At 37.8% G+C, this 17,662-nt stretch overlaps 1 protein-coding gene across 2 annotated transcripts in view; it reads left to right on the top strand.

The window, feature by feature from the left end:
- The window catches only part of CTDP1 (CTD phosphatase subunit 1), a 95,125-nt gene extending 78,002 nt beyond the window's left edge, over positions 1-17,123 (top strand). For both annotated transcript variants that reach the window (XM_040548021.1, XM_040548022.1), the window contains exon 13: positions 16,058-17,123. In XM_040548021.1, the coding sequence (XP_040403955.1) occupies positions 16,058-16,199 (142 nt within the window). In that variant the 3' untranslated portion in view covers positions 16,200-17,123. The remainder of the gene's footprint in view (positions 1-16,057) is intronic.
- The last annotated feature ends 539 nt before the right edge of the window (positions 17,124-17,662 follow it).

The following is a 17,662-nucleotide window of genomic DNA, read 5'->3' as shown; positions in this document are numbered from 1 at the left end:
GTTGAGCCACTTTCCACCATTTACCAGCAGTCATGGTCAACCAGAGAGGTGCCAGATGACTGGAGACTTGCTAATGTGATGCCCATCTATAAGAAGGGTCATAAGGAGGATCTGGGGAACCACAGGCCTGTCAGCCTCGCCTTGGTTCCAGGAAAGGTGATGGAACAAATCATCTTGTGTGCAATCACACAACATGTGCAAGACAACCAGGGGATCAGGCCTAGCCAGCCTGGGTTCATGAAAGGCAAGTCCTGCCTGACCAACCTCATCGCCTTCTGTGACCAGGTGACCTGCCTGGTGGATGAGGAAAAGGCTGTTTAAAGTAGGCAACTCTTTAAATGTGGATTTTTATTTAACCAGAAAGTAAGGTGCCAGTGAAGTATTGTAAATGATGCAGGTGCATGATTAATCCTCTAAAATGCCACTGTCTGTGCTGTGATGGAAAGGGCTTAGGTTCAGAATAAGCTAGTTTTCAGGGATCAATACGGCTCTTAGATTTAGTATTTTTTTCTCAAATCCCCTTTTGTTTTAAATATATATATATATATATATACACACACACATGTATATATAATATACATAATATAATGTTTGTCAGGGCTGTATCCTGATTTTTTTCTCCTTTGTAAAATAGTTAAGAAATTTAGTAGTGTAGAAATTTAATCAATGCCCAAGGAAAGATAATGGAAATCCATTGTGCTGGGGGATGTTCCGATACTCAAATTGGTGTTCTATTCCCACTTACAACAAAATCAACCTCTCAAAATTATCCTGAAAGATTACTGAGAAATGCAAGTATACCTCGTTGTATGTTGAGAGATGCATAAATCAATAGGGAAACAAAGGTGTGCTTATTCAGTTGTTTAAGCTGAAGATCCTTGTTCTAAGGCTGCAAGCACACATCACTGATATGTAGCATGAGAGATAATCTCAGGAGAAATCACAGAAGGATGTCATTTACTTTGTAGCTGCTGCTTATAGATTCTGAATGATCAGAGGGCTGGAACACCTCTCCAGTGAAGTCAGTCTGAGAGAGTTGGGGTTGTTCAGCCTGAAGAAGAGAAGGCTCTGGAGACACCTTTCAGTGGCACTCCAGTACTTAAAAGAGGCCTACAGGGAAGCTGGAGAGGGACTCTACCAGCAAGTGTAGTGATAGGACAAAGAGTTTTAACTAAAAGAGATTTACATTGGATATAAGGAAGAAATTCTTTACTATGAGGGTGGTGAGGCATTGGAATAAGTTGCATAGAGAAGTGGACACCCCCTCCCTGGAAGCATTCAAGGCCAGGTTAGATGGGACTTTGAGCAACCTGGTCTTAGTGGATGGTGTCCTTATCCATTGCAGGGGGAGGGTTGGAACCAGATGATCTTTAAGGCCCCCTCCAACCAAAACCATTCTAGGATTCTAAATGCTTTGAGCTGCTAATCGATGAGGTATTACAAAGGCCTAACGCAATATCTGTTAATTAAAGAGAAACATGCATTTTGGAAAGCATCGGATCGTTAACTGGATAAGAAAAAAAGTTACAGGAGAGAACAGCGAGAGTGTAAACTTTCACACATTTAGACTATTAGCTAGAGCTAAAATTAACTGAGGTGCTGGTTCACATTTAGATCATGAGACTGAAATGGGTCTTCTATTTCTCTGTTTCCTACAAGGAGGAAGTGCACAGCTTCTGCATGCTTGCTAAAAGTGTCAAGCTGATAAGTTTCTGTTTCAATTTTTTTCTCCTCTAAAATAGAGATCCTTATCCTCAAGTCTTTTAGACAGACTAATTATACAATCTTAAAACTCTGTCCCTTCCAAGCAAGCCTTGGTACAGAATTAATGCACAAAGCAACTAGTTTTATTATACTGGCGACTGCCCTACTGCCTAGGTTAGCCTCAAGACAGTTTTTTAAAGTGTAGATGGGCCACTCCAGCAACTGTAAGTGACAAATGTGCCCAGTGTTGTAGTTCACACATCTTATCCCTGGCACTTGTCCTCAGAGAGTTGGCTGTGCTCTCTAGCCTGTGATGTCAACGCTTCCTTGGCCTCCAAGAGCAGCCTGCTCATAATTGCAGCCAAAGAATGAAGTTAGCATGGGAGTATGCTGGTGATTATTATTGTGTGGGCAGTGACAATGTTCTCATCCTTATAAACTTCAGTATTATCACTAGTTCTTTTCTCTTTCCCCCCTGAAATCTTACATGACAGGTGCCATAGCTGAATTTCAAATGAACTGGCTGTATGTCACTGGGTTTTGCTGGCTTCTCCCAAGATTATTCTTTTTGGAGAGAACATCTGAACTACTTTTGTTGAATAGTATTCTTAAACAATTGAATATATGTTGCTTCTCAGAAGAATTCATATCCTTAAAACGTGTGGTTTTTTTTCGATTCAAAACTATCAAATTTAAGTAGCAGCAGGATTTTTTAAAAACTTTTTCATTTTGCCGGGAATATTCTTTTCCAAAGCAATTCTCTCTCCATCTGGGTATGATACTACTTTTGCCAAGTTCCTCTAGAATTTGGTGGTTTAATAAGCAAGGTGTTCTTCACTTTAACTATAACCTAAACATGGTTAATTTTACATCAAGAACAAAGTATGCTGTTACAGTTCCCTAAATATTTTATTCACTAGTCAGTAAAAAGCTGAACAGTGATACTTTCAACTTGTGCAAGGCATTTTAACATAATTCTGTGCTATCTTCACGTTTCTCTCCACAATATGAAGGGTTTACATCACTGCAAATTGCTAAAAGGCATGTAAACTATACAGCACTGCTTTTCTTGCAGTGCAAGTAATTATCAGTCATTGCTTTGTGTTTGTATTAGATCACATCAGGTAGAAAGTCTGAAATCCTTTGAAATAGTCTGGTTAGAGTGACCATTTGCCTTTGGCTTCTTTTATTCCATGTTGTAATGCCCAGAAGTTGAGTAGATACATTTTGTTCTGTGTTGATACATACTTGTTTATATATATTATACAATAATGCAGTATTATCCAGCAAACGTCTGTTTGTCTGCAGATAATATCACTGAGGTTACACCTGTTAATAGATAATGATTAAGCACTTGAGATTGGGAAGAGAAGTTTCTTTGGAAATGTGAAAAATAGCATAAACCTCTCTTATACTTAGTGTTTGCAGTAACATTTTAGAACTAGTGTGTCATCTTAGTATATAGAGAATTCATTAAAATGAACTAAGACATCAATGCCGTTTTTTCTTTATGGGTTTTCCTACTTCAGTACTATGTCTTAACCTTGTAAGTCTACATGCCACATAAGTACTAACCGCGCTAATGCTTAGGGGAAGGCTAGGTGATTTGAAGTCTTCTACCTGTTACTAGAGTTAGGGAAGTGCTGTTACAAGAGATCCTTATTTTCTTGATTACTTCAGTACTAAATAGGCTTCACTTAGACATCCCGTAGGAAGCGTGCTAGTATTTGCAAAATGAACTGAATCTAAAATATTCATTTTTTCTAGTTTATACAGCAGCAGAAGTTTGGAACTGTAATGTAGGTTGTCAAGAATTAAGAGTATTTACCTTGTTCTCCTTTTCTCATGAAATGTTCTAATAAATGCTAAAGCATATACAGGAATTGCTGTTATTCTTACATTTTCTTTTTTCTAACTCTTACCATCTGGAATGATTTGGTGAATCTGTGTAACTTGAGTTCTGGGTGAAGTAATGAAATTGATTTATCATTAATGCTTCAATGCATTTGAAGTAGAAGTCTTTCTGTAGTCATTGCCTTTTATCACTGCAGAGCCATTAACTAATAGCTTCTACCCTGGGACAATGGAGTGGCTAGAGCCTGAGGAAAAATAATTTTTATAATGCATCTGCAAGAAGCACCAGTCCACAACAGCTGAATTTTGTAGAAGCAGACTAAGAAATCAAGTATGTTATTGTCCTTTTAGATAGAAACAGTGAGGCCTGAAAAGTGATGAGAGATGTTCACAAAGTCAGAGAAAAAGGACAGAGAAAAGAGATGTGCTTTTTAGCAGTGGATTCATTTTTAACTATGGAGCCAGCTGAAGAAGAAAGTGCAAAGCATTGAAAGCACCACTTCTTCAGTTTGGAGAAGAGTCCGTGCACAGAGAGGAGGATCTCAGCCACCTTAGAGGACCCCAACATAGAGCTCAAGGAGCATCCTAGACTAATGAGAGAAAAAAAATCAGATGAACATGCCTGATTTTTATCTAGCTCAGCTTTTCTTTTGCTTCTGCAGTAACGATGAGTTTGTCTTAGAATCAAGAGCAAGTCTTTTGTTTACTTTAATTAGCATATCACTGTTAAATGAACTGTAAAATAAGCATCTTTGGGGTCAGAGTTGAAGGAAAGGGTATGCATAAGCTACCTGGGAGTCAGAAGAGCCCAAGACAAGGACTTAGAAGCCTGCAACAGGGGTGCATGAGGTGAAGGAGTAGAATCAGTGCTGATGAGATCCCAGCGTAACACCAACCCAGAGAAATGGGATCTGGCTATTGACACAGTCTGAGGAGCTCCCAGATAGGTGGAATCCTTGACATGTAACACTACCCCTTGATATTCCTGTCTGTGGGATTGTTCAAAACAATCTTGCAGGTACAAGTGGAGAGTTTTCAGAACAATACACAAAGAGCAGTTAGATGATACTGGCTCTGTAGCCAATCTGGGAGAGGTGCTACTGATATATTCCCTAGATCAAAAATTTGCCAAAAGTACTATTTATGTTTGAAGAAATGAAGGCTGCAAGAAACAAGGAAGTGAGTTGGGAGTTCCTAGCTTTATCTGCTCAAGGTTTTATTGTGTTACTGTTCTGCCATTTAGTATTACCCACAGCTCTACCTTGGCTTGCCAGATTGCCATAGTAAGAGGGGGAGGACTGGAAATCTGAGTTAATTTGGGGGGGGGGGGGGGGGGGGGGGGCAGGGGGGTGGAAACCACCCTGCTTGGTGGTGAACAGCTAAAGCCAGCCAATTAGATGTGCTGGGGAGGAGGGCAAGGGAAGTGACAATCTTTTGTATTCTACCCTCAAGATATGTTGTGTTTTTTTTTTTTTTTGAAAAAGCGTTAATTTCTGACCAGTTCTCATAATCCACCCTGAGCTCTTAGTGTTTGGTCCCTTTTCATACAAGGGGAGCAGTGGGAAAACCATTTCACTCTATCGTACAGTTCAGAGCACTTGTGGCACAAAATAGTGCACTGTTCCAGTTCCTCTGTCTGATGGTAAAAACCTCTAAGTATCAGATGGTTTTGGAGTTGGAGTTATTTCTGTTTCTCCACAGGAGCAATCAGCTCTACCAATCTCTGGTATCCTGTTCCCCCTTGTCACTGAAACAGCTCCCCAAGCACTGGGCAAATATTTAAGCACTTATTATTAGCACCACCCCCACTTCAGTCGTTTGTAACTGTGACTTGAAAGGAGTGGTGAGAGATAAGAAGGACATGAAATTCGCAATGAGGAAAACTGGTAACATACCGCTTTAATTTACATACCAGTGAGAAAGTTGACGTGAAGCCTCTGAAGAATTGTCTGGCCATAAAATAATTTAGCCAGCATTTTTCCCTTTAGTGAAGCTGAGTGCTTCACTGCAATATATAAGCTATTAAACAATTAAGATTTTTCCTTAGTAAAATGTATGGATATTTAAATATCTCTTGAGAATAAGGAAACCAAGAAGTACATTAACAACTACTAGCAAAGGGTTTTAATCATTCATTCCATGACACTATTAAGACCTTGGAACATTAACATGAATATCGTGAAGGCAATGTTGTTCCAATCAGGAAAAATAGCTAATATGTTACAACCCTCTAGTTTCCCTGAAGAGTTCTAAAAGTACTTTATATTTCACATAATAATTAATGTACATTAATCTTGACCCCTGACAGACTGTAATGGCTGTTAAACAGCAGTGTATATCAACAATTAAAATGATTACTTAAAGCTGTTCTGAAAACACTGGGAGAAGAAAAGCAGTGCTGTTTCTTAATACAGAGGATAAAAACTAGAAATTAAAATGGACAGATCACCCCATTTGTGAGTAGTTTCTTGATCATATGAACTCCTACTAGATTTTTCCATTTGGAAAAGCAAAGTCAGATTTTGCAGAAAACTTGAGCTTGACATAATATACTTCTGAAATATGCTGATTGCACAGAATCGTCCCTGCATTGTTATCAGCCAAGCATGTGAAAAGTAAAATATCCGTGATTTAAGTCCCCACTCCACAGTAGATGCCACAATGGCAGAAGTGTCTTTTGCTATGTGCCTCATGCATATTGCAACCACGTTGTACAGAAGGATTTCCTCTTCATTGAAGTGAGCGTCTCCCTTTCTCATTTTGCCACTTTTAAACTGCTGGTGTGGCTTGTGCGTACCTTTAGCTATCCCAGGAAATATCCACTGAGAAATTGAATTTAATAGATGACAGTATTTGATTTGCTGGTTACAAGGAAATAGCCCTTGAGTTACTGAAGTTGAATGTTCATAAAAATACATTCATGCTAGGCAGGCAAGCTGTAGAGCTTGCAGACACGACCAACAGCAATCAAAAGATACATATATCTGCTGACACTGTAGTTCACTTCAGATGTCTTTGTCTGTCTTTAACCTTGAATGGTAATACCTGAGAGTGTTACAAGAAGATTTTTAGGGTTCCAAGTTTTACAGAGTGGAAAAACTGCACCTGAGCTGAAGGAACTAGGACTGCCTATAAAACCTTGGTGCACGGACAGGCCTCTCCACCTCTACTGCTACACATGCACTACCAAGAAGGGATCAGTAGTATGCATGAGTGAGTCCTGCTTCAGACAGTTCAGCTATGTAGTGTGCTCACAGTCTCTCCCAACTGGGAGAGTGTCTACAAAGTGATTTTATTGCCTAAGTCACACAGAGGTAAGTAAGGCAACTTTCCTCTGGTCCAGTCCTGCTTGGCATCTTGCTCCTGTCTGTACTAGTGTGATTTTCTTATTCTAAGAAAGAGAAAATTTGTTGCAGCCCTATTTTTTGTTAACTTGTTTGAAGTTCTGTGGCTCTCTCAGAAGTGTAAGTAGCATTTGGAGCACAGAGAAATAACTTTTTACACGTTCCTCTTGTGTGTATCATATTATCTACATAACTTGCTAATTGTACTTTATACGTGCCTGTGACTGGTACTACTACGTCAGGTAAGATGAGGCTCAGTAGCAATCTGTTACTCTGTATTGATAATAGTTATGAAGCATCTTTACTAGAGGTACAGGAAAGGCTGTAGCTGAACAGTATAAAGAATCTTGGTTTTGGACAGCACAATAAAAAAAAAAAAAACAGTTGCAACTACACAACATAAAGTACAGATAAGTATGAACTGCCTTAGCCAATTCAAAAATTTCCAGAAATAGTGACAGAAAAAAGTTGTAGAGCAAACTGTATATGGGCTCAAGTATTATTAGCCAGCAGAGCTGTGGTCTGTTCTACTGGGTAGTTTGTCATATGGCAGCCAGCGTAAAAACAACAGGTACAGTGAATTCTCTGCAGCCTGATTTGATTTGGCAAATATGCTGACGTGCCATTTTGATTCAAATTGAATTTGTGGTGCTAAGTGACCCAGTAGCATAGAGATTCAGATTTAATAATCAGATAGAGTTGCTGTATGGTATCTGTTAAGCACTGGTGAAGGAAGGCTTGAAACATCCTTTGCTCTCTGATGATCCTTGGTGCCTCCTATTGTAGCCTCCCAGACCTACCTAGAATCTCCACAAACTTGTGTATCTACCATCCTATTCACAATCAACATGTGCCAGACAAGAATGTAGATTTTTACAGGTTTACGCTAGGAGCACTATAGGTTGTGATGTCGTGCAAGCAGCTAGAAATGGTAAGCAACTTGAAGGAAGATGAAACAATTTCAGAACCACGGATTGCAATACCATTGCTCCCTCATTCTTTGATCGGCAAGTAACTTTCTCTAAATGTATCTCTTCTGATGCAAATTACACAATCTTTGCTTGTTGTTATTTAAATGGCATTTGTTAAATTGTATATTAGTAGGGATGATAGCAGTTTTGCCCAAACACAAAACTATGTCTTCAAAACTGTGGTTAAATTCTCTTGACCTTATATATTTATATATGTATATAGACTATTTCCAGCACTCGTTTAGCAGCACAAGTTAATGACATTTGTTGTCAGAATGGGTAACATCTGTAAACTAGATAAAGCTGGAGAGAGAACTTGATTCAAACAATGAAGGCCTGTTTTAGCATTTAAAATATTGATATGTTAATTGACGTGTATTTTCTTTCCCCTGTTGAGAGGTTATTTCAAATGCAGAAGTCTAGGAAGAGGGTGAGGTTGCTGATGAAAAGTGAATAGATCATGGTGTTTCTGTTAGTTTATAATAGGATTAAGAGAATACATGACAGAATGCTTCTGTAGTTACCATCATGAAAGTGTCAGTTAACAGTCTGGTGCTTCACATACTGAAAAGGATATTTAATTTTCTGTTGTCTTCTGTAAATCAGTGACGTGTATTTGTTACGTGATATTTACCTTTGGAAATAATATTTCATGTTATGAGACTTAAATGTTTTCTTCTAACTACTACATGAATTATTTTCAAACAACTTGAAGTTAATGAAATAATAGGCAATATTTTGTAGGTGTAGTTTACTTACCTGTGACTTAGTGGTATAAGCAAAACAGTAGGTATAGCTTTTCAGTTTTGCTTTATCCAATCTAATTATTACTAGTTAAATGCACAGAAAATGAATGGAGTCTCATTTCAAAGCTTTATTGCTACACTGTTTTTGAAATAACGCAAGTAAATTTTTAATTGTTAAGAAGTAAACATTTTCAGTGAAGGGAGAGGGTTATTAATTTTTTCCTTTTAGTCTAAATACCAGGAAATTTAATGAAATATTCTTATTGATACATAATAGTAATTTTTGATTTTCTTTTAAACTTTCTATGATTTGCTGACTTTAAAATCTTCCTTTCAGTTTAGATACATGTTAGCATGTATATTCAGAGATGTATAAACTGCCTTTAAAACATTTTTTAAAGTTTTCAGAATAGCTGTTTACCATTGGAATAATATGTAGGTGTGCTAAATTTTAAAGCAGGAAGGCACTGAAAATGTATGGCCACAATAGAAATGAATTAGATCACACTTTACTGTTGTGTTAGTTAAAATACGTTCTTGAGCTGTTAGAGGAAATCCACCATTTTCAACTAAGACGTTTCCATGAAGGGCATTAAAAGCATGCTGTTCAGTGACATCCAACTGCAGGATTTCTTTCTTCATACTGGTGCTATGCAGTAAACATGCTCTGTGCATTTTTCTCCATATTTGATTTCTGGATTATCGTGTAATCCTTCAAAGAATGTTGGACAAGTTCACAAAAAAGTGTGTGAGGCGTATGTCATTTTTCTGTGACACCAAACATTGTTCTGGTTGTGGTAGCATTAGGGCAAGGTAAAAACATGCACTCTGGTTTGTAAAAAGAGGGTTAAGACTATTCATTGCTCTCAAGCCATGTGCTTGGCAGCATGCTATGCCAGGGCCAGGGAGGAGCACCAGGATAGACAGATGAATATTCCTGCACAGATGGATGACATAAATTGCCTCAGGTACACACATGAGCTTTCTATTTTACAGGTCTGTTATAGACAATTGCTTACTATTGTGTTAACCATACATAAAAGATGTTGTCTCGTGTCTCACATCAAGAAATATATTAAGTATTTCAAGCAAAACTTGGAATGTCTCTGTGAAAGTTTGATCATCTTGTCTGTCCTATGTAGTGCATTAATTCCCACAACATTGATTTTTCAATCAATATGTTCTCAGTTCCCACATCCTTAAATCTTGTCAGGCAGGTACTGCGCCAGCATCTTTAAAATTGGCTAAACAGTAGTTTTGCTGATTGAGGTCTCATTCGTGGCAACCAAAGGATATTGCAGCAGAACTAGTTTATCTAAAGAAACCGTTCTTCTCATACTCCAAGTCCTATGGAAGGCAGTCAAATTCCTGTTGCTTTGTAAAACTCAGCATCACCCTTCTTTCTGTTACAGAAGGAGTTTACAGAAAGCTGTGGACTAAATACATGTGGAAACCAGGACAGGCATTCCACACTGGATTTCAGAAGTGTGCATGGGCTTTGTCTTGTAGTGGTATTGCCTGTGCTGGAATTGCATGCTGTTGGAAGGTGGCAGCTGGTGTAAAATGCCCTCTTCAAACAATTGCCTTCCAAACTGCTTATAGGTGCTATGTATTTTCGTCAGAGTAGCTTGACTATGTTTATTACCAAATTTAAGTTCTCATTTACGATGTCAGTGCTATGAGCTGATTGGTTTTAAAGACTAAAGAAGTTTAGTCTGCAGGCTCTTATTTGTTACTGTACCTGTTTTAGGAGCTACTGAATTTAAAAAAAAAAAAAAAGGTCAATTTGCAATGATTTAGAAGTTTATTGCTTAACAGAGTAGGGGTGGGAGATGTGAGTGTTTGGAGTTTAAAGTGATGATTTATTTAAATACTTTCTATAGTTTTCTTTTGCAGCTGTTTGAAACAAGGAAAAAAGTTTTGCTTTGGTTGAAAACAAGAGTTGTGTTGCCCTTCTAGTTGCTTTGCTTATTAGATGTTTCTATTTTAATGTAACATTGTATTTCTTAAAAGGGTTCCATTAAGATGTTGAACAGACTTGACAGAACCTGCCTTTCAATTAGTAGAGAGAAAAAAATCCAACACTATTTATTTTCAGCTAACTACAAACTAAGGGTGATAGAAGCAACAAATACTGAACTTCCTTTCACTGCTTTGTTACTTATGACTCTTCCAGAGAACTAAATTTGAGTGAAAACTAAAAGAATGGAATTTTCATTTGACCTATAGTTGTACTTTGCAATCATATTTTAGTGATCATTCTAACAGTTCTAACAATGCATTTTTATTTTAAGCATTTTTTCCTGGTTTATTTTTCACATGCGTACACGATGTTCAATTGCAACTTCATAGTTTCTTCTATTCCTCTCTCTACCTTTGGAGTACCACTAAGTGTATTTAGTGCTCAGTAGCATTCTGTAGATTAAATTTTCCTAAAAATAACCTTTTTGCATTTAGAATTAAGTGTTTTATATTTTAATATCATCACGGATTCTACTTGATGTTTATTTAAATACGTTGCTAATTCATTTAAATACTTTTCTGAAAATGCAGTTCTCTTTTGAAATGATTCCTCCATCCAAGATAAGAAAAATAAAATAATGCCTCTCTTGCTATGATTTAAAGAAAGGGGGTGAGACTTGAGAATTCTGGCTTCAGAGAGTTTGAGATGAACTGGACCATAAGAAGGAAAGCTGTAGTCTAGAATTGTATAACTGGTGGGCTTCCTAGGACTGATTATACAATGGAAAAATATTTAATGCATAGGCAATGGAAATATGACTTGTCCAGGTTTTTCACAGAGCTGTCAGGTATTTAAAGCTCCAAGTTTAGTCTTTTGGAAAATTTAATTGTTTGTGAAGTTAATAATAGTTATTTTGTTGTTGTTGTTTAATAGCAGTCAAGCAAAATTACATTTAAAAATACAAATCAGGCTAATGGAAACCTGTAATGTAGAGCTGAATCATCCTTCCTGAATATTAAGAAGGAATTCTTTATGTGCATAACTTTTTCCACACAAAAGTGTTATGCAGTATGTCTTGGATGCTTGAAATAACAAGGAGTGGGCACAAAATAATGAGGAAAATATACATTTCATATTGTTTGTTCTCTTAACAGATATGCTGCCATGGGGATATACTGCTTTACTCTGAAGACAGTAATCGTTAATATGATGTTATTGCTCTTCACCGAATTCAAAAATAAAAAAAGCAGCATTATTTTATTGATGTTATTCCTCCATATTTTTATCAGAGTTAGCTTTGTGTTTTATTTCAAAAAATGTATTTAAATACTTTTGGAATAACTATACAGCTGCAGTTTACAGTACACAAGTAGTGAAAGGTGTTTATATCTTAATAAGAGCAATCATTCTGGAGAGATTTTTCCTTTCTTATAGCAGAGGATTAACTCTTAGCTGTGTTTTGTTGTTGTTGTTATTTTGTTTCTTCTTTATTACTTTTTCCTCCCAGACAGTGAAGAAGTTTTCATATCTAGACTGAATAGAGTTGTCATTGTGCATTTTCGAAAGAACAAGGACTGACAAAATAGATAGCATTCATTTTTTGCATTTCCAAAGGTAATGTTTAATACAGCTGAATGAGGGATGGAAGTATGTCAGGACTTAGAGTTTTCTGGAAAGTCTTTCTGTAGACTTGTACACCATTCTTAAATTAACTGGTTACATTGAGTATTTGTCCTGGTTTCAGTTAGAACAGAGTTTTCCTCCTAGTAGCTGGTAGGGTGCTATGTTTTGGATTAGGATGAGAAGAGCGCTGATAACATGCTGATGTTTTAATTGTTGCAGAGCAGTGCTTACACCAAGCCAAGGACTTTTCAGCTTCTCGCTCTGTCCTGCCAGCGGGCAGGCTAGGGATGCAGCAGGAGCTGGGAGGGGACAGACCCAGGACAGCTGACCCAAACTGGCCAAAGGGGTATTCCATACCATCTGACGTCATGCTGAACAATATATAGGGGTGGCTAGCTAGGGTGGGGGGCCGGCTGCTTGGGGATAGGCTGGGCATCAGTCAGCGGGTGGTGAGCAATTGCATTGTGCATCACTTATTTCGTACATGTTATTATTAGTAATACTATTAGCATTATTATTGTTGTTATTCTTTTCCCTGTCTTAATAAACTGTCTTTATCTCAACTCACAGGCTTCACTTTCGCGTTTCTCTCCCCCATCCCGGAGAGGGAGGGGGGAGGGTGAGCGAACGGCTGCGTGGTGTTTGACTGCCAGCCGGGCTAAACCACAACAGTATTTCAGGTCCCTGTATTTTGCTGATTGTCCTCAACAAAATGTAGTTGCTATGGCGTGGATTTAAATAAAAAGGAGGGTTTGCTGCAAAGACTAGTAATTCCAAATGCTTTTCCCTTAATTATTCAGTAAATAAACAGTTCCGTATTTTTAGGAAGTAGTCAACTGGCAATGAAATACTGGTTTCTTCACAGATATTTTTCTATGGAATCTTTGCTATTGAGTTAGGAATGAACAAACTCTCAGCATTTGCAGTATATGCTGTCAGACTACATTTTGTTTTTCAGTTGATAGAACACCATCAGTTTCCATAGCTATAATATTGTAAACAGATGAATATTTTGAACTGTGAACGTTGTGCTATAGTTTCCCCCCATGTCTTTATCTTATTGCTTGGTTAGCACTACGTGTATGCATCTGGTCCACTACTTGTTAAGCAACTTTTTCCTTCTTTTTCTTCTTTAATACGCAATCAGCTTTTTTCCAGCTAATAGTATCATCGATGACTAAAATAGTGCTATATCTCTGAAGGTTGAAATCATTGTGAACTGAGCAAGTGAAACTCAAGCTCCATACATTTATATAACTTTTAATGGAAATGTGCTAAGATTTCTTCTGACCAGACATTTTTAGTCTAGGCACTTCTTCATCTGAACTGTGTGCTAATGTAGGCTGCATAAAAGCCACCAATATGCCTGAGAAGCTGATTTTTATTCTGTACTAGGCTTGATTTTTGTGCACTGTGATTCCCTCATCAGGTTGCATTTGAGTTGAGGTAGCAAAACCTGTGGGAAATGCTTTTACCTCACCCCATTTTTCCTTATTAAGAATTTGCGCCCCAGATTGAATCCCAGGGCTTCAGCCCTAACTTACTGGATTGTTACTCACAAAATAACTGAATCACAGAATGGCTGAGGGTGGAAGGGCTTTCCAGAAGTCAAATGGTCCAACCCCGCTGGCCGAGCAGAGGCACGTACAGCAAGCTACCCAGGACCATGCCCTGATGGCTTTTTGGAGATCTCCAAGGATGGAGACTCCACAACCTCTCTGGGATACCTGTGCTTGTGCACAGGTTCAGAAGGAACCTCACACGTTTCAGTATGTGCCCACTGTTCCTTGTTCTGTCAGTGGGCACCGTTGCCTCCATTCTCATTTATCCTCCCTTCAGGGATTTATATACATTGATATATACATTGACCCCCTGAGCCTTCTCTGGGCTAAATAATCCAGGCTCTCCCAGCCTTTCCTCATAGGAGAGATGCTCTAGTCCCTTACCATCTTTATGGCCCTTTGTTGTATTAGGGCCATTGGGAGCCCAGGGCTGGATACAGTATCCCCAGTGTGGCTTCGCCAGGGCCAAGTAGGCCTCTCTCAACTGGCAGGCAATACTTTACCTACTGCTGTCCAGGATACCCTTGCAGTCTTCTTTGTGGCAAGTGCACAGTGCTGGCTCATGTTCAGCTTGGTGTCCATCAAGACCCCCGAGTCAATTTCTGCAAAACTTTTTTCCATCTGGGCAGCCCCCATCACATGCTGGTGCCTAGGGTTGTTCCTCCTCAGGTGCAGGACTTTGCACCTCTCATTGCTGAACTGTATGAGGTTCTTGTCATGCTGGCCAGCCTGGCCAGATCCCTCTGGATAGCAGCACGGCCCTCCGGTGCCTCAGCCACTCCTCCCACTTTATATCATCTGCAAACTTGCTCCTACCACCCTGTACTGAAGGAAAAATAAATCTAACATCACTGTGAGGAGGTAGTCAGTAAAGCAGCAGCTGTGTATCTTTTGGTCCCACTGGTGCAGCACAATGGAGAAGCAGGGTGCCACAGTACTGTTCTCTTAGCATTTTGATTCAGACTTCCCTCCTGGCCTCACAACCTGTTGTGTCAGTTTCCTTGAAAAGCTGAGAAAGGGAAGGTCAGGCTGAACCAGCCAACAAGTCAAGTAGTCCGGGCTTCTGAGAATTAACGTTTCTGGAAAAGTGGCAGTAAGAATGTCTTTGTATAAATAGAAATTGTTTTGTATTTCAGTTTTGCTTAGAAACTCATATTTGACTTACAATATTTGTATTTGTTTCCTTTGGGTATATGAGGTTCAACTTGGTATTTATCAAAGGTATTTCTTGCTGTAATGATACATTTCTATGCTCTTAGAAGTAAAGGTACAATGGTTAAATTGTTTTTTACAAAAAGATACTTTATTAATTTTTTGTTACTGCAAGTGAATGCATTGTTTTTAATGAAACCCTACCTGGTGTTGAAAAGGACAATTATTTAGGAGAGACCCACGTTGCACATATTTCTCTGTTTGAAATTTGATCAAATGACCAAGGAAGGATTTTTGAAGGTATTTCTACATTTCATTATGAATTCTGTAGAAAGTCTCAACTTTTATTTTTGCCTCAGAAGTATGTCTGATATAAAATTCCCTTTTGGCAAAGAAAAGAGATTTTAGGATTCCACAAATCCAAATTCTTTTGCTTATGGCTATGTCCCAGTTAAAGCATTAGATCTTCCTCAGAGATCTTTCACAACCAGGAATATGATTCTTTCAACAGAGTATGGTGCACATAAGGTTCCTGTTTAATCTGGTTAGTTCTCTGGAGATGCGAAGAAATGTGTTGTTCAGACCAGCAGTGCTAATTCAAAGAGACACAAAAGGGAAGAATCAGACCCCAAGTTTGCAAGCATGCAAGTTTAGATGCTAGTGCAGTGAGAATGGTTGATCAGTTAAGTTTTTTGTTTGTTTTTGAAAAGAAGACAGTTATATTTAGTCATATGATTTTAAAAGATGTATTTTGGTATTCTCTCATTCACATGGTATATTTCTTCTTTCTTTTGGTATGTGAGGGGAAAGTAAATCAACTGTGTTTTGTGGTTTGTTTGTTTTTTTTCAAAGCATTATACTTTGTTTTCATTCCTTGTTCGGAGAAATGGGAGAAATAAAATTAACAAAACTTCGTTTGCACCCCCATCAGACAGTAACTAGCAGCAATTAGAAAATCAATTGTGGAGGTAGTAGTTAGACCTCTTAAAAGTAATTGCTTTACGTTTTTGTCTAGACCTGGAAAAGAAGTTGAGTCCTTTAGTCCCTTTTTTTTTTTGTCCTCCTGTCAAATAATAATGGTCTGAAAAAGCAATCAGATTTCTCAATTCACAGACTTTATCTCTGTTTACCCTTACAGGGGTCACAAGCGCAAACTGGATGAAGATGATGCTGCCAGTGAATCCAGTAAAGAGTCTAGCAATGAAGATGAGGAAGGAAGCAGTTCTGAAGCAGATGAAATGGCAGCAGCACTTGAAGCTGAATTGAATGACTTCATGTGACATTCATGCAGAAGATGGAATTTGTATTTATATTTTACTTCTCATAAGCAGATAAGACTTCAGATGAGTCCCTTATGTCAGTACTCAATGTTTTTCCAAAATGTGTGTATATTTTGCAAAGCAACACGAGAGTTGACACATTATTTTACAAAATCAGAAATAGATGTTTTTAAGATGTTTTACTAAAGGAAAATATCCTTTTTTTTAGACAAAAAAAAAAGTATTAAATGGGACTTGGTGTGCTATGCCAAAGACATGTTATGAGCTCTGCAGAACCTTCATGTACAGGACAGTTACAAAAAAGTAATACAAAGATTTGTGATTTAACATGCAACAACTTTTCAAAATATTGCAGTTGGTGGTTTATTGGTAACAATATTCAAAAAAAAAAAAGGGGGGGGGTTAAGAGAGAAAGTAGATGGAATTGTCTGAGTAATACAGCAGGAACCTGATGAACTGATCATCATTTTCCATGAATAAAAGCTATCAAATATAAAAGGATTTTTAAAAGAAAAAAAAAAAAGAAAGAAAAATTTATATTTGTATAGAAACAGAGAATGTGATATGCAAGCTTTGTGAACTCTACACTTGACCCACCTGTCATTTGCTTCTAAAAGAGTACATAATGATCAGAACTCATGTTTTTAAGTTACTTTGTGGAATAGTTGGGTTCATTAGGGAAACACTTTAGTTTTTTAACTTTTCTTCTCTGTAACCGGAAATTTAGCACAGCATACTGTGTGATCCTGTACTGCCATAAGAAGCATATTCACCCATTTGTGTTCTTGGAAAGAACGAGTGCTGCTTCAGTCTAGATAGGATTTAATTTCTTTGAAAAGAGATTTGATGTAAAGTTTTTGTATATTCTATTTCATATTTGACCTGCAAAACAGATTTTCTTTCATTTAATAAAAGTTCATTTTGTAGATTGTTTCCTTTTCCTATATCACAAAGTCAGTAACAAGAAGTTCATTTGCTTCTGCCAATCCCAATGCACCTTTGCACGTTATTTTTCCTTTACTGTGCATGAAAACAATGAAAAATGTTGAAAGTGAGCGTGAAGTTGTAGATTCAGGCACTTAACTGAGCCAGAGAAGAGAAACGCTGTCTCTGAAAATTACCTTTTCTTTGGTATGTGAACATTATGCCACTTTCTCTTCTCTGTATGGTTGACCTATGAAGATACTGTAAGAGTTATTACTGTGGCACTGAATTTCTGCAGCTTGATCTATGGTGTATTCTCAATGGTTAGCAACTGGAGAGACATTCTTTTAAAGTCTGGTAGCAAAAGAATGCTCATTAATTCACATGTTATGATTACAAGTACTTTCTGGTGCAGAAATGCTTAGTTTTGCCACTTAACGGTACAAGTGAGAGAACATTTCAGTAGACTCTTCTGGTTTACAAAGAACAGACTAGTTTTTAAAGCTTCATAATGACGATAAAAGGATGAGAGGGAAAAC

Source organism: Cygnus olor, chromosome 2, assembly GCF_009769625.2.
Source record: "Cygnus olor isolate bCygOlo1 chromosome 2, bCygOlo1.pri.v2, whole genome shotgun sequence".
Taxonomy (NCBI): domain Eukaryota; kingdom Metazoa; phylum Chordata; class Aves; order Anseriformes; family Anatidae; genus Cygnus; species Cygnus olor.
The sequence above is the reverse complement of the archived record's forward strand: the minus strand, read 5'-3'. Positions and strand labels throughout refer to the sequence as shown.